This window comes from Platalea leucorodia (genome assembly GCF_965183815.1).
Source record: "Platalea leucorodia genome assembly, chromosome: 1".
Taxonomy (NCBI): Eukaryota; Metazoa; Chordata; class Aves; order Pelecaniformes; family Threskiornithidae; genus Platalea; species Platalea leucorodia.
The window spans coordinates 133,421,991-133,443,728 of NC_138823.1; the positions used below are offsets into that span (position 1 = coordinate 133,421,991).

The following is a 21,738-nucleotide window of genomic DNA, read 5'->3' on the forward strand; positions in this document are numbered from 1 at the left end:
GGGTCATATTCCTGCTCATGCAAAGCGTAACCTGCACAAGTTAAGGCCCGCTAAGCAAGGACTTCCAGCTGGTTCATTCCTATAAGCATATAAATATACCACCCCAGGGTTCCTTTCATGCTGAAAAGAAAGGTAGCACTTGTCTGCTCTTAAAATATATGACCTAGGAGATAAATGGCTTATCTCAGTATTAGGAAGATGGATGAGAGGAGTGGAAAATTGACCATAATACTGGTCAAAAGATCCACCAAGTCCGGAGGGCCTTACTGTTTACTTGAAACTCCTGCTGGGAAGTGACGTAGAGGTTGATAGCACTGTGTTTAGCTATCAAGAGATGATTAATTAAAAGCTGTAAAAAATGTGAAATATAATGGTTGACACACATAGTGCTTCACGGACACTAGCTAAATTTCCTAGTGATGGGTAGTCTGCACCAGGGACTGAGTATAACATCCAAGAAGGATGCAAATGGTGCTTTTGAGGGGACAACCGAGGGGGAGAGCCTGCACAAGTGACTTGCCCAAGGCCACATGCGAAGTGAGACAGCGATTAACCTCTACAGCATCTCTGGTGCTCTACCCTCTCCTGTCCTACCTCTGCGAAACCACAAGTCCAAACGTATTCTTACCCAGGCTGCTGGGAGTCATTTCCCACCCTCTGCACTGGAGGGAGCGTGGGGGGCTCAAAGCCAAGGTGCCAGTGTAGTGTCACCAGAGTCTGAACTGCGGTTCTGCTGTTCTGGAGCACAACTCTGTGGTAGCCTCTCTGCCCCAATTCATCTGCCCAGCAATGAAATGAGAGAGATGGTAATGCTGAGCCACTGTGCTCCTGCATGGTTGATGCAGGTTGCTTAAGCAAGGGCTGCATGAGGGTCTGAAAAAGTGCTGGGAGGCTTCGTTGTCAGTGGGTGATATGATGAGAATGTGTCTTGAGTCAGTCTGCTGACTTTTAGGGACTCAGCTAGGGTGCTGCCTTGCTCTTCAGTACACGCTGCTGTCACTTGGGGGCCCCTCGCATCCTCCTCCTCATCTGCCACTGGGTTTAGATGGAGCATGCTGAGAGCAGCCCGGTTTTCTTCCAGCGAGAATTAATTATTTCACGGACCATTCAAGATTCCGATAAATGAAGCATGCCTTGATGTCATTTTAGAGTAATATCTGCAGTGAAATCAGAACTTGTAAAAATTGGGAAAATACATAGGACTTGTCTTCGTGTTTTGCTTTGTTCGGGTTAATTGTTGTTGCTTGTGGTATGACTAAAGGGCCTGACTGAACACAAAAATACATCATGTGCAAGTGGGATTTTAATGAAGCAATAATTCTTCCCTTAAAGTGGAATTGTTTTTAATAGAAGATAGCAAAATAAAGAAATTCTCTATCCCTCTCCCTTTTTTGGAAATAATTATTATAGGTAATGAAAATCCAAATTGAACCTGATTGGCCTTGGTTTTGCACAAATTTTGTCTTTCCTGATAAAATAGATTCATTTTGCTCTTCCTTGAAATTGATAAAACAGGCAAGGACAAGAGGAAGGGTCTTATGAAAATCTCACCATTGGGGCACTTTATGCAGTTAATTTGCATACAATTACCCAAAAGGTTTTTTGAAAATGTTTCTGCTTGGTGAGATGCTGAAGCGAGAACAGTGTCTTCCAGAACAACCATTGTCCTTTCAGTATGAGCTTTTGCCCTCCCAGTGCTCCCTGTTGACTTGCTGCCAGCTGCTCATGTATGTCACGTATATGGGTATGCTTAAAATCCATTTCCATGTATGTGGAAATAGATGGTTTGTACAAATACAGCACCATACATCACATACATGCCCCATCCATGCTGCAGTTTGGAATGTCAGTGAGCACAGGGAAATGAGTGTTGGGGCTCTCTTAGAGGATGCCAGAGAAAAGACAGAGAAATGGAGATATTTATTTGTTGGATAAACCTCCCTGTTACTGAATTGCTTTAATGCTGCACCAGTTTCTTGTTCTTCCTCTCTTTCTCTTTTGCTGCTTCTTTCATTGCAGCTTTTCAAATATGTAGGCAACAAAAAACCACGGCCAGTGAAATGGAAGATTACAATTATGCATCAGTATTCCTGTAACGTGGCTGCTCAGTAATGTCCCCTGGGAGTGTTACAATGAATATCTGACATTAATTGGCTCAGTACCTGTATGTCTGACCTTGCAGAAATTTCATAGATCAATTCTACATGTTGTTTACTGATAAAGAAAACTTATTCAGGGCAGGGACTGCATCTTTGGACATGCCTGCACCACAGTGACAACCAGAAGCAGCAATCAGGCTCACTGGGTCTTGGAATACGAAATAAAATAATAGAAAGAGGGATTATAAAGTGTTTTCTCTCCCTTCTTTTGCCAAGATCTGTTCCTCAGCAATTTTTAGCTCACTTGAAGTCTTTGTCACTGCTGGATACTGTACGCTTGATGCACAAATGCTGTTTTTTCTCCTTCGAGTAGTGCATGTATTGCCTTCCTACGTGTGTTTGACATACTGAACGATGTAACTAAACCAGGTCAGAATCAGAGGAACAGCAACTACTGGATGTACTTCCACTGAAACAGCTGCCTCTTTTTGTGTCGCTCACCCTCCGGTGACTGAATCTGCCAGGAGGAGCTCGCAGGGGGCTGCGAGCCTCTCTTCGGCAGTGGCCGTGTTTCAATGCGCCCTGCTCAGTCAGCAGCAAACCCTCATCTCCTGCGCTGCTCAGTCAGCTGGCTTTCGCTGCTCTGTGGATGCGAGCTGCCTGTGCAGAAATGGATGATTGTTCAGCTCCCTTCTGCTTAAGGGAGCCGAGAGGGAGAACGTCAGTGTCCAAATCGCAGCTTAACCGAGATTCACGCAAGGGGTGCTCACTGGGCTTAACTTTCTGTGGGGGTGTTGGTTCCCAAGTTAAAAAGTTGTTGCGAAGGAGGGAGATTTGTACACAGAATATTTTAAGAGATGCTCAGAGGCACGCCTTGCGTGCCTGTCCCACTGGTTTTATTGCCTTTGTTGAAGTACAGGAGAGACGCTTTACAGAAGGTGCACTCCGCATGTGTACTATCGGAGCGCTCGGGAGCGCTTGCCGCTTTCTGACTATTCTTACCTGTCCCCTGCTTTATTTGACCGGCTGGAAATTAAACAGGCCATCACCTCGGGGACACGGAAACCCGCATCCCCGCCCCGCTCCTGCGAATTAAGATCCAGCGCACGATGCCGAGCGCCGCTCACAAAGGGGAGCCCGCTCCCCGTCTCTGCCCCGCAGCGCAAAGAGCCCCCTTCTCGGCCTCGCCCGCCGGCAGCCGGGGCCGCCGGGGCAGAGCCGGCGGCGGGCACTGACCGCTCTCTCTGTCGCTCTCCCCCCCTGCGCGCAGAAGGCGGCCGATGGAGGCGGCGGCGAGCGGGCGCGGGAGGAGGCCGGCGCAGCGCTGGTGCTGCGGAAGGTGTGGTCACGCAGCCCGGCCCCCGAGCGGCGCGGGAGGTAAGGCTTCCGCGGCTCCGGGAGCGCGGGGCTGGGCCGGCCGGGCCGGGCGCGGCGGCGGCGGCGGCGGGCGGGGCGGCCCGCGGCCCCCGGCAGAGCGATGGCCCCCGGGGGGAGCACCTAGGGCGGGCGGGCGGCGCGGCGGGAGCGGGGCGCCATGGGGAGCGGCAGGGTGCGGGTGCCCGAGGCGCTGGCGGGCCGCGGCGGGGAGCCGCCGCTGCCCACCTTCGACGTGCCTTACTTCAAGTACATCGACGAGGAGGACGAGGAGGACGAGTGGAGCAGCCGCTCGCAGTCCTCCACCGAGGATGACTCCGGGGACTCTCTGCTTTCCGACAGATACGTGGTGGTGTCGGGGACGCCGGAGAAGATTTTGGAGCATCTCCTCAGCGACCTGCACCTGGAAGCCGCCCAGGACAAAGAGACGGGTAAGGAGCGAGCCCGGCGGGGCGGCGGCGGCGGCCGGGGCAGCGCCGGTCCCCGGCCCTGGGCGGGAGTGGGGGAGAGGTGCCGGTCCCGGTGCCGGTCCCGGTGCCGGTCCCGGCAGAAGGGGGTGGCGCGGGGGTCGCTGCCGGGCACCCCCAGCCGCAAGCCGGCTGCCAGCCTGGTGTTCAACCCGGGGGGGAAACCGGCAGCGTGGGGCTGCGGGCAGGCGGCAACGCGGGGCGCCCGGCCCCGGGGCAGCAATGGCAGCAATTAGCGAAGCCGCTCGCTTAGCGTCAACTTGAGGCTTTTTTATATTGGGCTTTCGCTGCTGCCTGGGTAGTGCAGGCTGCGGCGTGCGTTGTGCAGCACCCGTGGCTCCTCAGGCCGAGGCTGCGGCTCCTCGTAGCCTGCAGCTGTTACTACGTTGATCAGAATACTCGCTATGCACTTCAGCCTCCTGGCTAACTACTCGCTTTGCCACCACCCCAGTACTTTGGCCCATCTTCTGTTACCTAAGCACGGCTTATAAATTTCCTCCTAACCCAGGGCACAGTGTACAGCCTGATGCTCTACTTGTGTGTCTTCAAGCAGAGATTGTAATTTGTTCCAGCCTAGAGCAATTATTATATTGATCGGGCTACTTGACATGCAGTTTAATTTTCAGCTGGATCTCTTGGCTGTATGCACAGCTTGCTGTCACCAAGAGCTCCTTGGGTAGTTTATCAGAAGTGCTTGCGACCTGCGATTCATAGATGATAGTTTTAATGAAAGCAGCCAGGCTGGTGAGACTTTCGGAGGTCCCGAATACTGAAGCGCTGAGGAAAGCAGCTGGCTGTAAATGGAGCTGTGCATTTCATCATTCCCAATAGGGTTAAAGCACATAGTCCTGCTGCCTGTATATATCTCTCTCTACAAATGAGATTACTGAGAATAACCACACTTTAATCCTTTTAAGTGACTGAAAATATAAATAATATTTGCCATTCCCCGAGGAATGTCAGGATTGGGTTCTCGGAACAAGTCATTAGTTTAATGTGGGACAATAGGCATGTTCCTAGTGCTGATGTGTGAATGCCCCGAAGAAACATATAGAATGTCTGCTGCTGGTATTATTACAGTATTCCTAGTGCTGCTTTTGTCTGCCTAGACATTAATATTTAGTGCAGAGAGAGGCTGTGATTGTTTTCCTTCCACAGATGCCCTCAGACTAGTTTTGGGTGTAATTTACTTGAGCCAGCTCTTAGGCAGCGTAGCGAGGGTCCTTCGTTGGCCCCTTAAGGTCAAATGTTAGATCGAGAATAAGTTTCCCTATTAATGTTTATCATATGCAGATTGAGGGACAGTAGCTGCCTGTCTTTATGGTCTGCTTCATCTTTTTTTATAAGCTCACAGTCCTGCTGGAAAACAATGAGATTTTCACTAGTGATACACGTTATATTTTGGTGTTTGTAAATACAAAGCACTCCTTACATAAAACGTTAGATGCTGTATACATCCTCACGTGCACTACCTTTTCTTTCTTTTCTCTTTGCTCTCTCTCCCTCCCATCACCAGGAGGCTCTTCATAAGCCTGTTCTTATTGTTACAGAGAGGGGCTGGTAAACTACCCTCAAAACAAATGCTAAACCACCGCTTGCCTGGGTGTTAGCAGATGGTAATGTATTTAAAGGTTGATTGGCTTCCCCTCACCTCTTCTGCCTTATCCTACCTCCTTTTAGAAAAAAACAACTAGCTCTGCCCTGTAGCCAAGGTTAACTGGATCCTAGGGACAGAACAAAGTAGCTGTGGCTTCAGTTTTTTTGCCATCACAAAGAAGTGTGCTAAACCTTGCCCAGTGGCCCTCCGCTTCATCAAGGGTAGTTCATCATATACTGTTTTCTTCTGACTTCATTAATCTGGTAATAGAGAACTTCATCAAAATAAAAGACTTCGGGAGTTATGTTTCCCAATATTTCATGTGGCGGATGCCCCTGCAATGGTTTTGATCAGTCTGTTTTGCAGACCCACTGGCATTTGGCAAGAGGAAATACGAGATATCGACTGTACATGTGTACATCTTTCTTTGTGCACCTGAAGGCATCCCTCTGCTGTTCGTGTGCTTGGATTTGCTGTTCTTTGTATTTTTTGTAGTTCCAGTCTGGCCCATCTCAGAGGACGGTTGAGTTGCAGAGTCCCGCAGGCTTGTGTTTTAGCAGGCATAGCTTTGCGGAACATAAAAGGACAATGTTGTTGTACCCAGCTGCTGCTCCTGCTGTCAGTTTGCCAGTTCCAGGATGACTTCCTTGGCCTCCTGTTTTCCCTGCAGCCCCCAACTCAGTTTGCTTATTTGTATCTGTAAAGAACATGAGAAAGAGCTGTTCTTACATATGCTGGTATGCAGGGGGCTGTTGTTCTGTTTGACCCTTTGCGCTTCTTCCCAACGAGGGATGCTCTGCATGTTTTCATTCCCACCCTTTGTATAACAGATCATAACTGCAGTCCTCTGTGGTCATTTAAAAAAAAAAAAAAATCAACTATCTCCTGGGGCTAGCGTGGTCATGGGGCATCACTTTTTATAAACACTGATATGGCTGAATGATGCACCATGTATTGCTCCCAGCCATCCTCCATTTTCTAGCCCAAGTCAGCAGTTACCGCTTGCAGCTGGGAGAGTAAAGGGAAGCTTTGGGGCTGGGCTGGGATAGATTTAACTGGGGTCCAGCCCAGGCCTCAAGGCTCCCTTCAGCTACTGCTAAACTTGTAGCGAGATACCTTAAGCACTCTGCTGCCGCATCCTCTTCTATAAAAGATAGGTGGGGACACCTTCTCTTACCTGACCTGAAGAAGAGTCCCAGTGTCTATGATGTAGCTGAACACATTATAGCAACTGAGGAGACTAAAGAGGACATTGCATCGTGCACAGCTAGGCTAGTCTATTGCTCAGATGACTTCTGTAGGCAAGGATGTCTTGAAAGCCTGAGGTCTGCAAGACTCTTTAAGCTTAGGTACTTAATAACAGTTTAACGACTGAGGTTTTTTTGTGATTACTAAGTCAGAAATATATGTGAGTTCTTGTGGCATCATCTTACATTGGGACTTGCCAGTAACAAAGAATACCAGCCTTCCATCTCAAAGGGAAAAAGTTTTCATCTCACTGAGTTACCATGACCTGTAATGCACCAACCCCCAAGAAGACTTCTTGTTTCCTACCATGAGATGGCTAGAAATTTTCAGTTTCTGTAATGAACAGCTTTTCTGAGACATCTCTAAGGTTGTTGGAATCACTGGGGGATGTCTGCTGAGTGCGTACTTTAGACGGCTGTTTGAAGTTTTAAGAATTGAACAGAGTGAGACACTTCAAATATGTCAACATCCAGGCAGAAAACACAAGGCATACCTCCTGGGCTAATCCTTGTCAAGGATGGGGATTTGAACAAGTAATCTCCAAGAGGCCAAATCTTAGCGTCTCAGGATCTCTAATCCCTTCCCATTGACTACAACATTTCTTTCAAAACTGTTGTCCTCTTCTGCAAAAGCTTTTATTTCTTTGACATTAGCAGCATTTCCTTCTCTGGATATTATCCTGATCTAGTCTTTGGAGTATCCTCTGGCTGGTCTCTATTAAAACATACCGTCTTGCCTTGCAGTGATTGCACTCAGTGTTTGGCAGCCTCTGGAATGACACAGTGATCATCACATCCACTGCTACTTATCCAGGCCTGCCTGGATCGCTCAGATCATTTTCTTTAGGCCACTGGGCCACCTCTCTCAGGCAGCTTAAGTAGAACATTGCTGAAGCAGAACATAGTCTCCCTCATCACATCTGATGTCACTACCTGTCTTTTACGTCCCTACTGTGGGTTTCATTTTAGGGAATGAGTAGGGAGAAGAACAGATTGATTTGTGAAGGTCTTTGAGAGCAAAAAGCAGTGGGAAATGGAGATCTGGAGAAAGGATGTAAATGAGGAATGGTAAGACTGGAGCAACATGATGGTGTCGGTCTTAACTGATGTATCTTTTTAGTGGACTAGGTGAAAGGGATTGTGGTAAGGGGGGAGGCATGATACTTTTGTTAGGCCATCATAGAAGTTAGGATGGCAAATGATGAAAGGCCTGGAGAAGGGCTAACAGGACAGAAAAAGAGGACGAATCCTCATGATGTAGCTAAAACAGATGCAGAAAGGTGTAAGTATGGTCTGGGTTTCTTAGGAATAGGAAAAGAAAGGAGTAATGACCTTTGTACCCTGCTGTGTCATCTGGGACTGTGCGTGATCCTTGCATTAGTGGGAACTCTCCCCTGTCACACAGAAGCAGTGTTAGCTTTAGGATCATAGCGTAGCATCTAGGAGGGGCCTTCAGACCATGTCTGTTTGTCCTAGAAGTCCATTCTGTTTCTACACTTGCACGAATGACACTGCTTTGATGTTGGGTAATGGCACCCTCTGAGGAACTGTATGTGACCTTTTAGGAGAATGGTACTGTCTTGCAGGAGCTGATCAGAGTCAGCTGCTAAGTGATGTTGCAAAAAAGAGATACAGCTCTGCCTTTTCTAGGTATTGTCTTTTGTTTAATAATCCAAGAAAAAAATATCTGATTGGTTTTTGATATTTTTTGTTTGTTTCTTAGCTGTAAAGGATGCTGTTAGGACTTTTGCTCACTGTGCTTTATTACTGATGAGTAAAAGGTGTTAACAAACGTGCTCCTGTGACTGCCGCAGAATCAACATGAGTGTATCTATCTGATGCGTGTGGACTGATGTCAAGGAGAATAAATATTTGCCCAACACTTTGTGATCCTATCTTCCAGCTTTTAGGATGGAGAGAATAAGTGCCTGCTAGCCCTTCCTCTTACCAGTCATCATTTTGAGGGATTTTGTAAACTTTTCCTCAAAGTCTTAGGAAAACTTGAACTGAGTGGACTGAACGCATATTACTGCTGTGCCCATAGGAGAGAAATAAGAGTTTAGCAGAGTGCATGGAGCAACATCAGTGTAAGAATAGCAGAAAAGCTAAAATAATCATTCAACTCAGTGTTCAGTGTGAGAGAACCTGGGGAGGTTCTTGCACAGGAACATTGCTTCGTGGAGCATGAGTCTAAGCTGTCTCAAATTGGAGTGTCAGTAGAAGTAGGTTTAGAATAAATCAATAAAATGAATAGCAGCAAATCACCAGGTTCAGATGTTACTCCCCAAAGACTTCTAAAGGAACGCGGATATGAAATTGCTGAACTCCTAACAGTCGTGTGTAATCTATCATATAAATCAGCTTCAGTGGCAGAGGAAGGTGGAAAATGAGATGCCAATTAAAAGAAATTGTTCTGTTTGGGGAACATCTAAGCAATAAGGTTGTCATTTTACCAATACATTATTCCAGCATAAACTGGTGCTGTAGTCAAAAGAAGCAGCTCAGCCTTCCCCAACCACTCATTCCTGCTGCTGCACTGGTGCCTCTGTGCCTCTACGGCCTGTCGTGTGATTCTGTAGCGGACCCGAGTAGGGAGCTGGTCCTGGTTGATACTAACCAGGGAAATACTGAATTAGTAGTTTTAAGACAGATCAGTTTCCTGATCCACAAAGTTTTCCCCTGGCACAGGGAAAAGGTGGCAGGGAGTGGGAGACATGCAGGTGAGGACTGCAGGAGAGAAGGACTGGTGCCTTTAGCAGCTGAACTTGCTTGCAGGAGTTTGATTAGATGCAAAACTGCAGCATGAAGTTATGACGTTGTGCTGGGAAATTGGGTGGCAGTACAGTAAAAGCAGAAGGAAGAAATGCATGCAGAAATACTATACTGAGGGAAGGGAAATGTTTTTTTTCTGCAGAGATAAGTCAGGTCTTGTGTGTCCTGTAGATCTGTTAAAGATTTGAAGGAGTATGAGGATATATATGGTCTGGTCTGCCTATATCTTATATTTGTATTTCCAGAATGCTTTTGATAAAGTCCCTTGCCAAAAATCCTTAAAGAAATTTAAAGATCCTTTTCATAAAGAAGAAGATGCTTTTCAGGACTGATGATGACTTAAAGAGAGAAAATGAAAGGTCAGAGTAAATCGTCAGTGTTTAAAGTGGAAAGAAGTCACCAGTGAAGACTGGGGTGCTGCTGAGTGTGGGATGAAAACTGAGGTAACAGCATGTGCTGATAATATTAAGTGGTTGAGGGTCTCATGATAAGTGAAGCCGTGGTTTCACCTTAGTGGCCATGCAAGATTATGTTCTTGTACACCCCGTTATCCCCACCTCTGACTGCCTGTTTGAGCTGTCATGTTGTCCTGTCATCATACTGACAAACTTTGCTTAGGTGTCTGCAAGGTGAGTTAGATCAGGAAACTGATCCAACTCAAAAATAACCTCATGAAAGTGGTAAGAATGGGGCAGTTGAGGACTGGGAAAATGGGTTGGGAGTGGGACCCCTCAAACCAGCCCTGTGGCTGAAGAAAGATGAAAGGAATAAAAATCTGCGTGACTGCGTGATAAGATTGCAGATGAGATCCAAGTTTGAAAAAGGCAAAGTAATGCATTTTCTAACATGGAGAAAAGGAAATCCTTATTATACATACTCAGCAGAGGTGCTGAATTGGCTAATATCATGCAGAAAATAGGTCTTTGGAGATAGTGTGGATAGTTCTTGGAAATTTTTGATCAGCATTAATCAAAAAGGCACACAGTATTTGGGACAATTAGGAAAGAAGACAAGCAAGAACCATAGTTATACCATTGTATAACTGTGTAATATCTATGTATAATATGGTTCCTTCTTCTCCTCCAGCTCAGAAAGGTTGTAAATGAACAAATGTAAATGAACAATGTAAAAGCTTGAAAAGGGCAGCAAGGGTGATTAGAAGTCTAGATTAAATACATCTAAGAATAAATAGTCTAGATCTGGTCATCATAGAAAAGCAATTTCTCTAAAGGAGGCATAAGGTGATCTGTGAGATTATGAATTGTGTGAGGAAGGTGAGTATGGAAAGACTAGTCATTGTTTCTCATAATGCGGGAAGTGTTTTGTAACACAGTGAAATTATTTGGTTTATAACTAATAAAGAGAAGTTATTTTCTGACATGATGCACAGCTAAACCGTGAAACTCATTGTTGTGAGGACTTTGTGGAAGCCAAAGATTGGGAGGGTTTTAAAACAAATGAGGCAAAATCCTGGCAAAAACTCCATCACTGCAGTGATGTCGATACAACTTCCCATCTGGAAAGTCTACACTGCCAGTTGCTGGAAGCTAGGAGGGCATATCAGAGAAAGATAACTCTGTATTTGTCTTTTTCTTAGTTTTTTTCTTCCCCTGGGCATCCTCTGTTGGCCCCTGTCAAAGAGCTCGTTCTATTTTATGAGCATCTTTGATCTGATCCAGTATATCGCATGCAGCACGTTGCGGTTTGGAAGCAATTAGTCAGAACCTAGTAAGATACTAGTTTCTTCAGGTGGGACAGCTGAGCGAGTTATCAGTTCAGCTAGCAGCAGAGATTGAACAGTTTTCTGCTGAATGGCTTTGCAAACGGTGTGGTGGGGCCTGGAGCTGGGACAAGAGAGGCAGGAGCCCTGGGGATGGCATGAGGTTGGGACCAATGCTGCCAGCAGTGACACTGGCTTCAAATGGGAAGATCTGACATCCTCCAGTTGTCCTCCTGTTCATTGCCACGCAGCTCCTTCTCCTCTGCTATAGTTAGTTTGACCTTGTGCCAAGTAGATCTAAGTATCTTAGTGGGAAACTGTATCTTTTTTCCTTTGGTAGGCTTATTTTCTGTCACATTAGTGAGCTGAATCAGCTTGCAGAAGGAGTGCCGTGTCTGGGGTTTCCTACAGACAGCGTGTCACACACTGCGGTGCCTAAGCTAATAGGAAATGCCAGCGAGGGGAATATGTGCTAAGATGCTGTCTCCTGGCAGGAGCTCAGACAGTTATTTCTGGGAAATGAGAACTCAGAGCCTGAAAAAGGTTTTTTTTTTTTCACACTTGGGCACTAGAGCTTGTTTAGGGCAAACTTTCGGAAAGGCAGAGTCCAGGGATGCTGCTCCTGGATTGTCTCACTGTTATATGCAATGACTGGGAAACTAGAGGCAGCATGAGGAAGGATGAACATCCTTAGTGGTCAGGACTCTCCCTGTAGGTACTGAAGGTATTTTTTCAGTTCATCACCACAAGGATGAAAGGAACTGAGGTACCCATCAGACAAACACATGGTTTCAGTGTGCCAAGGAGCACCTAGACACTTTTTGGCACCTCGGACACCTAAATAAATTTTTTTGTACCCTGTGCAAGAGTAGCTTGAGGCAATAGTAGGGCCCCAAGTGTTTAATGTGTTTTGTGTTTGAGTTGAATTTGCAGAAGAAAAAGCTACCCGCTATATGTGATAATCAATTAGCTCATAGTATTCCTAGTTCCTCAGTCTTTTCTCTGCAATTCTGTCGTTCATTATAGCTAGTTGTCACCTTCTATTATGTGAGAAATTGATAAGAAGCTGTCACGAAAGTCTAGCGTGAAACCATTTATTATGAAGATGTGCATTGTAGCCAGTATGAGGGGTTTTGATGATCTTAGTGGTTTAAGCAGAAAGGAATTGGGAAGTGCAGGTCTAGCAGGAGAACTTTTTTAGGGGCGAAGATCAATAATTTTCTTCTGACAGTGAAAATGTCTTTTATTTATTTGTTTATTTTAAAAAAGACGTAAAAGGCAGAATGTGTTAATTTGTTGTACTGCAAAACAGACTTGGGTAATGTAAACGTTTTGATGAGGTACCTGTGAGACAAGTTATTGTGACACTGGGAATTTGGTAAGGTTTCTGGAAAGGCAACATGACCCTAAAAAGAGTTTTAATCAGTTATTTGCAAAATCAGTTTCACCCTAATGACATTGGAAGTCTAGGTGATACGAATGAATTGTCAAACCAATAGAGTAAGTATTTCAAACATATGAAAGGATATATGGTCATATAGATCTCTAAATTAACAAATGCATTAAGTAGCTGAGATTATAAAGCAACATGTTTGTATTTTGAGAAATATTTCTTGACAAGTTTTTTCAGAATAGGGCTTTTGATAGTTGCTGATTGTCTTGTGTTGTTAAGCCAAGAAGTGAATATGGAAGGGATAAAAAAATCTTGAAAGGTTCTATTTTTTAAAAAATGCTTGTATTTTAGCGATAAAAGAGTAGTAGAGATTGCCTCTTAGTTTCTGCCTTAGTCTGAGTCCTTTTCTAATCACCTGAGTGCAGCTGGTTGGTGTCAAATCTAGCACAAATAATTAATGTTCCCATGTCAGATGGCCAGGACTGAGGGCCATAAAGGCAAAAAGGAAAACTGAGTCACTGCACAGTGGTGATGCCAAAGAGATCTCTCTCGGCAAGGGAGATAATGTCTTAGAAGTACGCCAGCCACTTGGGTTGATTCCCTGTCTGGCTTAAATGTTATGCTGGAAGTTGGGTCAGTTCCACAGCTTCAGGTTTGCAGACAAAGCAGGCCAGATCCCTTCTGTTGCCACTAATGTCGTACTGGTTCTAGTGAGCCATAGGAACGGCAAAGGCAAAGGAAGTCAACATCAGCTGGGGCTTAGCAAAAAGTCATAGTCAAATTCTGAAATGAGTCTGAACTGAGGTAACTCTTACTGACTTCTGTCTGCTGGAGATCTATTCCCTTGCAGCAGTGGGATCGAACCACTAAATGTGAACTGTATGAAGGGAGAGGACAACCCCTGCTGTGAAGGTGACACAACCTTCTAGGTCTCAGCCCCAGATACAGCTCTGTCTTCATGTTCTCCCAGAACGTGGCTCATGAAGCATTGAAGCTGACTAATTATAAAACGTACATAGTTATCTCAAAGCTGCTGTTTCTACTAGAGAAAAAGTGAGACATGATTTATAAGAGAGTAGCACAAGAGGAACAGCAACAGATGGTTTGTGGGTTGGCAGGTCAGTTAACTGAGAGCAGGAACTGGAAATGCAAAACTGAAATATCAGTGTTGCTGCTTCTTATGAAGTGTCTGCACATCCTGTTCCTTCAGCAGGAGCCACAGACCGTGCAGTCTTTCAGGAACCCCAGCCGTGGTGCCCTTCGCCACCGGTCTCCCATCTTTCCCGGATACTCATCCTCACCACTTGGTGTTGTTCTCCTTCCCTTCCTTCTTAAGGCTTTTTACTGTCAAACCCTGACCTGCAGACTGTTGAAAAACTGGACACTCTCTTCAGTACTCTCTTTTTGCGTTCCTCTTCCACAACACAGAGATTCACCACTTGCCACCGTAAGTAGGGGTGTTTGTTTGTCCATTAAGACTCCTGTGTTGCTATTAGCACTTAGTGAGATGGCTGTTAAGTGGGAAGCTCGTTCTCAGAATACAGCAAAGTACTCCTTCCCAAGAGCTGACTCTCTGTAACGTTATAAAACTTGGATATGGTGCTCTGAAATTCAGATTTTTTTGGAAGGAAGCTTTCACGGGGTGGGGGAGTTTTTATGTAAGAATGCTGAAAACATAAAACTGTATCTTGACATACTTGCTGCATCTTTGAGTCCAAGAATACAGTTCACGCGCTGTCTTCATGGTTTGAATTCCAGTATTTCCAGTGCTCAAAGTTGCTATAATACAATGATTTTTTTGTGAGATTAACATTTTCTGAGGAATATAAAGAGCGTGTTCATTCCCCGCCTACAGGGTGGAAGGATGGATTCACTGAAGACCTGTGCTTTGAGGCTATGTATTAAGAATCTAAAAGAAATCTGTTCTTCAAAGCTGCTTTTTTCCCCTTGTGAACTAAATTTACTCTCATGCTGTTAATTCCTCCTTCCCCCGCAATCCTTCTTAACATGCCCTGAGTTCAAACAGTTTCATGGTATTGTGGAAGTAGCAGCCTTGGTGTTTTTGTGAGCAGGAGAGGGCTGGTTTTGGCTATAGCCAAACTACAATTATCTTTACTTTACTAAGCTCCCTGTCATGCTGCCTGTTACTACTGTTAGGTGATATTTTGTTGTATAGCATGCTGATGCAGTTGTTCTCTTTCCCACCTTACCATTTTTTGTAAATCCCTGTGCTCAGAGGACACCCAGGGAAATTAAGATCAAAAAGCCACAACCCAAGACCTATTTGTGAACCATAAATCGGAATAGATTTCTGGCTATTTCCCGATGCGTGGTGCCTGCTGAGACTTTCTGCGGGCTCTTAAGATCTCCCTTAATAGCTGCCAACCCTGGGCTGCATTACAGCACTGAATGCCTCTGCTTGCTGTGTAGCTGAATAAATGCTATTGCTTGAGAAAGCCTGTCTGTGGCATTGGCAAACTGGTGCCAACGCACTCCGGTTTATCAAGTGCAGTGGAGCTCGGCTCTGCCTTGCCCTAATGCTGGCTGCTGCCTTCTCTGTCACGTCCAAGGAAGAAAGAGGGGAAGGAGCAGCTGTGGCGGCAGCTACTGAAGAGGCCAGATTTGCTGTGTGCTGGATGAGATTGGCAGGGGTTTCTGCTGTGGTTTGTGTTACCTTGCTGGGTTTTGATTTTAGTGGGCAAGTCAGAAGATTGGCTGTCAGATGTAGGAATAGGTGGTTGTAGTAGGAATACTTTTGTGAAAGCAGAGGTGCCTCTCTAAAAAGGAGATAATGGAGCAGAATGCACTTGGCATAAATTCAGAAGCTTCGTGCATTAACTGCAGTTGGTAAGCTCATAACGCAGGCTGTAAATTGCTGTTGCTTCTTTAGAAGGAAAGGCTTGATCCAGTTTGGTATCAGTTGGGGTATATAACACCTTTTAGGAGAGTCTATGTGGTTGGCATTGGAGACAATCCTTTTTTTTTTTTTTTTTTTTTGTTAAGTCAATTTTGATCCTTTCAGAGATCGAAACAGGAGTAGAATTACAGCACTTTGACAGCCAACGGTTTCTCATGAGATGTCACTTACCCTCACGGAGTATAGCTGGTTCTGGCAGAAAGAGCTTTTCGGAATAGCATTAGTTACTGCAATAAAGTAAATTGCTTGTCCCATCTCTTAGACAAGGTGAAAAATACCAATGTGAGTTGTAGCTGTGGCAGCAGCTCGCATCGCAGTCTCCTGAGCCAGGCTGAGATCATGAGATAACCTTGTCTCAGTTCAGAAATGCTTGTGAGATCCTTCTGAAACCAAATCAGTACTCCTCTCTCTGAAGCGAAAATGTGACGGCTTGTTTTCAAGGACACTGAAGGCAAAAAAATTGGAGGGTGGGAGGACAGGGAAAATAGATCAATGTAAATAAAGTGGCAGCGGTGATGGATCTAATTTTGATGGAAGCAAATAATAAAAAACTTAGGCTTTCTTGTGACAACATTTGGGATGAATTGTGATTTTATTCCTTTGCTTGAACTTGAGTTTTGATGGAGATACAAATTGCCAGAATCAGGGATGTAATCATGGAGAAATCATGCTGTCTGACCTGGGACTGCTACAGGCCTTTATACCTCACCTTCTACTGCTTTTCAATGTCTTTCCTTTTTTTTCTGCACTCTGCATTCCCCTCCTGCCACTATCCCTCCTCCTGCTCACAAGGCTCTACTGATTCCCCAAGCAGCCTTTCTTTAACCCTCCCCCACCCCCATTTCTTAGGATTTAGGGCTTGTTGACCTCTCTCTAGGAAGCACTGCAGCTAAAACCAGAAAGCCAGATACTGGTTTTGTTCTTTCCCAGTTGTGAATTCAGAGCCCCAGCATCAATACAATAATGAAACCCTTGTTGGGTTTCATTCCCCGCCCCGATAGGAGCCTTGTCCATTGGGTTTTGTTTGTTGTTACTGTTAGTACATCATGGGGGATGCACAGCCACAAGCTGGAAGCAAACAAACAACAGCGAAAAACAACCACAAACAAATAGCATTTGTCAGATCCCTGTTGTCAAGGAGTTTTCATTCAAAGTCTTAAAGCAGCAGTGAGCGTGCGGCATTGCCCCAAAGCATGGGAGCCACCAGTAATGCAAATGCAAACATTTTGCCTATTAAGGTGACTACAGCTTCTCCTCTTACTGTTGCACTGCTGTCTGTAGAGATAGTTCTGTAACTGGCAGGTGGAAAATTTCCATCCTGGTATGTGCCAGCAAGCAGTGGCAGGGAGGCAACAACTGGATGATTTGGAAATTCATCACACACACACGCACCCCATTTCCCGGCCGATGAAACGCTTCCTCACCTCCACCTTCAGCTGCATGGGGACGAACAAAGAGGCTGCGTAGGGGCGGCTGGGTAATTCTCAGGATGGGCAAACAGACGCAGACCTCTGGCCTGCTCGAGCCCAGCCTGGCTGCGAGGAAGCAGCCCTGGCCGTGCTGTGGGCTCCTCGCTGTCCTCCCCCCGTGACCCAGAGAAGAGATGTTCCCCCGAGCAGGGCCTGGGAAGCAAAGGGACGCTGTCTGCTCCCTCCTTGCTCTCCTTGTGACAGTGGTGTAGGGCTCTTGGGCCACACACAGCTTGCAAATGCTTTGAAGATGGCATCTGTGCCGGGGCTGCGTGCTCTGCCCAGTGGGGCTGCTCGGTGGGCAGGGAGCCCTTCCCCAGGGCAGTGTGAGACCTAGGGGAGCCATTGCCATCATGGGGCCCCCCTGGACCCCTGAGGTTTGCCGTGGGCAGAAGCCCCAAAGCACACGCATGGAAATTTTGGGATGTGGTCAGTCAGGAAACCTGGGCATGTTGGGCAAGCCAAGCCTAAACCTGTAGGCAGGGGAGGGTCTTTGCCAGCTGAACACATGGGCTTCTCCCATGTGTTCTCCCCAGACCTTCAATACTCTCCCAAATATTTCTCTTTTGTTGCAAAGCAGCAAGAAAGCATTTTCCTGAGGTCTGTCCTGGTGCAGTGTCACTGGGTTGAGGCAAATTTTGTTACAGTCTCCAGTGTGATGGCCCATGGTGATGGCCCATCTCTTTAGGCAAAAGTTTTGGCACATCTTAAGGATTTCTTGTGCAGCTTATGTAAATACTTTGAACATTTATTTTTTCTTTGATGTGTGCATACACGTTGTGTTAGTATGAATGAGAATCTGATCTCCCTACTCGGGTAAGGGTTTTGACATGCAGATGGGCTGCAGGGCATTTGATTTAACATCTCAGTTTAAAGGATTGGAAATTTGTTCAGGGAATCAAGGTTAGTAAGATGCAATTTGGGGAGTTACAACTATGTTCTTGATTACAAAGAATGATAAATCTTTAATGACAATTTTCTAAAAGTGTCTCAAAAACATGAAAATGCCATCAGCTTTGCAAGAAATGGCTGTATTGGGTTTTCTTGACAAATGGAGAACATTCAGATCCTCCTAGAGGGTACGGCGATGTAGGTCTGGGATGAGGGAGTTCACAGCAAAGGGCAGGAGCAGTTGCCCAATGTGCTGCTATTCATAGTGTTAGCAATAAGGCCAGCTCCTCTTCTGAACCCCCGTGGCTTAGGGGGGTCCTGGGTATGAATCAGGGCAGAGAGACCAGGAAAGTCTGTCATTAGACCATGTACAAGCTCCGTTGAGGTCAATGTTTGTCAGGATTTTGTGTTCCTTACTGCAGAGAATGGCAGCTCTGTGTGATCAAGCTCCAAACTGAACAAAAAAAAAAAAAAAGGCAGCTTTTATATTTATCTTAAAATAATTAGATGTTGTTAATAGTTTTTGGATACTCTTATTTCAAATGGGAAGTGAATGCACCACTTCGCCTGCTAATCTGTGAATCCAGAGATTCACAGCATTTGGCTTGACTATTCATGATTTATTTACTTTTTAAAATTCAGACATAGGCATGTGTGTGATGATTTATTCCTCCTTGTAATTGGATACAGTGATTAAATGAGCTTGCATATTATACTTCATTGTCCTTCTGGGACGTGGGCTGCTGTATCTTTAAAACAGCATCTCCTAATAGAATTGATTCTAGTGCCTGTATATTTACTGTAATCGGTGATGTGTTTCTAAAAACTGATTTGGAAAATTGCTTTTAAATATATGTTCTTACATAGGAAGTATTTATATAGCTGAAGAGTGGTATGTAATCCTTGGAGTCTTCCTTTAAGATGCTTTGCTACCTTCTCTGACAGGCGCTCTTTAGTAAAAATAAATACATGCTCACTATTTTGTAACCTGAAAGAAGCTATAGGTAGTGTTACACCTAGCAGAAGTGTCTACTGGCCCGCAGCCACAGACAAGCTATTGCAGTCTGTTTAAGGAGACTGTCATCATGTAATTGATGATTTTCCATAGACTAGCCAGGGATGATATAGGAAGGATACTGCTTCTTATTAAGAAAAAAAAAAAATTAAAAATGGGTTTTTATAATTGGCCTTAATGACTAACTGAATGAGCAAAGCAGTTTGATGAAAAAAACCTTGTTTACACAAACAAATGCAGAGAGATAATGAGTTATAATTTTACATATATACAGGCATTCAGAAGCCACAGTGTCTGTGACTGGTGCTATGCCAACACGAAGTACAAAGCAGTGCCCTGCCCTGGAAATTTATAGGGTCCACTAAGAGAAGACCCAGCAACCTGGTGCAGCAGAGAGATGGCAACAGCAGTGATAGGAAGCCTTGTTAAAGAAACTGGGTATGGACACAGTTTGCAGAATTTTAAATAAGGAGGATATCTCAGTGATGCTAGTAGTCCCAGCATTTGAGATTGTATCTTTTAATCAACAAAACCCCAGTCCTACCAGCGGCAGCTTGAGGCACTATCACTGCATCTCCTTTGGCTGAGTTATTTTATGTCTACAAACATAGCTGTGCTTACATGGCAGGCTTTACTTCAATGAGACAATAATTTGTCTCTCTTTCTTCTGCAGATGCACTTGCTCCCATTACTTATAGGAACATAGTGTCTTTGTCTCAAATTTGGTTGAAATTTGTCAATGGGTTCGAAGGTTACAGAGATAAGGGAGAGCAAGACTTACAGACGGTTGGACAGTTCAGCTGCAAAAGCTGTTTTCCTTTGGGGAAGAAGAAAGAAAAACAAATGCTGAAGGAAAGTAGAAAGTATGCGGTCGTTAGCCTATTGCATTTGAAAAGAGTTTGGAAATTTGATAGGGAAAGGTGACTTGCAGTGGGATCACCCTCTGAATCTCTCATTGGGTGATTTTGGCCTCACTGGCAGGAGGTCAAAGGCACTGGTGGTGTCTGTGTGAGACTGCAGAGAGATGAGCAGAACCAGAGTGAGGACACTGGGTTTGTGCTCTCAGCCTGGGCAGGTACCTCCCGCCTCAGCTAGTGCTGTTGCTGGGCCCGTGTCTGCTCCCCTCTCTCTGTACAAGGGACAAATAAAGCTTGCATGTTTTGCAAAAACCATGCTGGCATTTATGGCCAAAAAGAGCTATAGAAATGAAAGATGGCAGCAAGCGCTAGTCATGGCCAGATGTTGTTATGGATAGTGGTGAAACAAGGTTGTGGAGCAGATGAGCCAAGAGGCCCAGTTTAATACAGTATCCTATCTGTTACTGCAGTTCGCAATTTTTATCTTTATCCTAAACACTGCACTGGATTCATGTATGCTTGTGCAGAAAGGTACGTTTACATCTTGGCCAAGGAGAAGTCTCTGTGCCCCATGGAAGTCCAAGGAACAGCTGGCAGTGTTGATGAATGGGTAAAAACTGAACAAACAATTTCTACAAGATACAGAATGCATCTCTTCCATTAGATGCTTTCCAGTTAGTGCATGAAAGATACAGTATCTCGTAAGACTTGGAAAAGAAAGATGCTCAAGAAGAAAGCTGAGCTATACCAGTCCAAAGTTATATGTATCTGAGAGTTGTGTTCTGGGTGTATTTTATGTGACTAAATCAATAAATAGCACTAAAAATCTGAAATAATGGCAAAAGTGAATATACACCTTTAGAAAATTACCCCACTGGGCTTTCATCCAGTAATTGCTTAATATCCCCGCTTTATTTAACTGCAATAAGCAAGGGCATCAAATAAAATCCCTGAGTAATTATGGTGCAGCTGAATCAAGGATCTAACGCCAAGTTCCCTGACGAGTGAAAATAGTTTGAAAATTATCAAAATAAAGGTGTTCTTTCTTAAAAGTGTCACGTTGAACTACTGCGTATTGCAAGGAGCCGAAGGTCCTTGCACAAGAACACAGTTCTGCTGCCACAGGGAATTAGGCCCATACAGGTATTGTAACACTCACTGGAGCTGAACTCCAGATAAGGTCTGTTCCTTGTGTCTTACCCCTGTATGATCTTTAAGCCGTGCAAGCAAGAAACTATTTCTTTCATTCTGCTGTCAGTACAGGGTTGTACTGGCAAACCCAATAGTTTGAAGTTGTTAGGTGTTCTTAATACCTACACAGACTATGTACAAGGCATTTTTTATTGCTGTCTTCCATTAGGTTGTAATAATAATGAGAAAAGCTGTCTTTAATTACATGTTAACCTGTCATTGGAATGATTTGGGTGTCTCAGTATAGCAAGTACAATTTCAGGTTCATAATTTAAGGACATATATCATGTAAATAAGTCTACAATTAATGTAATATTGTGTTTTAACACCACCATCATGAAAGGCATCAGGTTTTTTTTGGAACCCATTCACTACATGGGGAAGCAAAATGCAGCTGCCTTATGAGTGCTCTGACGCTTGTTGTTCTGGTTTTGTGCTGTGAAGCCGTGCTTCACTGCCCCGGGGAGCGGGGAGAAGGCAGGTGTGAGAAATGCAAGAAGCAAGTACGATCCTGTTTGGTTTTCGGGTTTTTTTGGGTGTTGTGTCCCTCCTGCCACCCCTCTCCCAGTACAAGGAGGTCTCTGCTGTGTGTTGGAGTTGTTTAGATATTGCATAAGTTATTTCAGAGGTATCTGAGCAGTCTGTGCCCATCAGCCTAAAGTATTGTACATCCTGGGGTAAAATGCTAGAAGTGGCATCCTTCAGTGCTGCAGTGAGATTGCAGTATGC

The 21,738-nt window shown here is 45.0% G+C and overlaps 1 protein-coding gene across 3 annotated transcripts in view; it reads left to right on the forward strand.

The window, feature by feature from the left end:
* RAPGEF5 (Rap guanine nucleotide exchange factor 5) overlaps window positions 1-21,738 on the forward strand; it is a 174,163-nt gene that overhangs the window by 104,432 nt on the left and 47,993 nt on the right. For all 3 annotated transcript variants that reach the window (XM_082305523.1, XM_082305524.1, XM_082305525.1), the window contains 2 exons: window positions 3,370-3,476; window positions 3,816-3,904. In XM_082305523.1, the coding sequence (XP_082161649.1) occupies window positions 3,370-3,476; window positions 3,816-3,904 (196 nt within the window). The remainder of the gene's footprint in view (window positions 1-3,369; window positions 3,477-3,815; window positions 3,905-21,738) is intronic.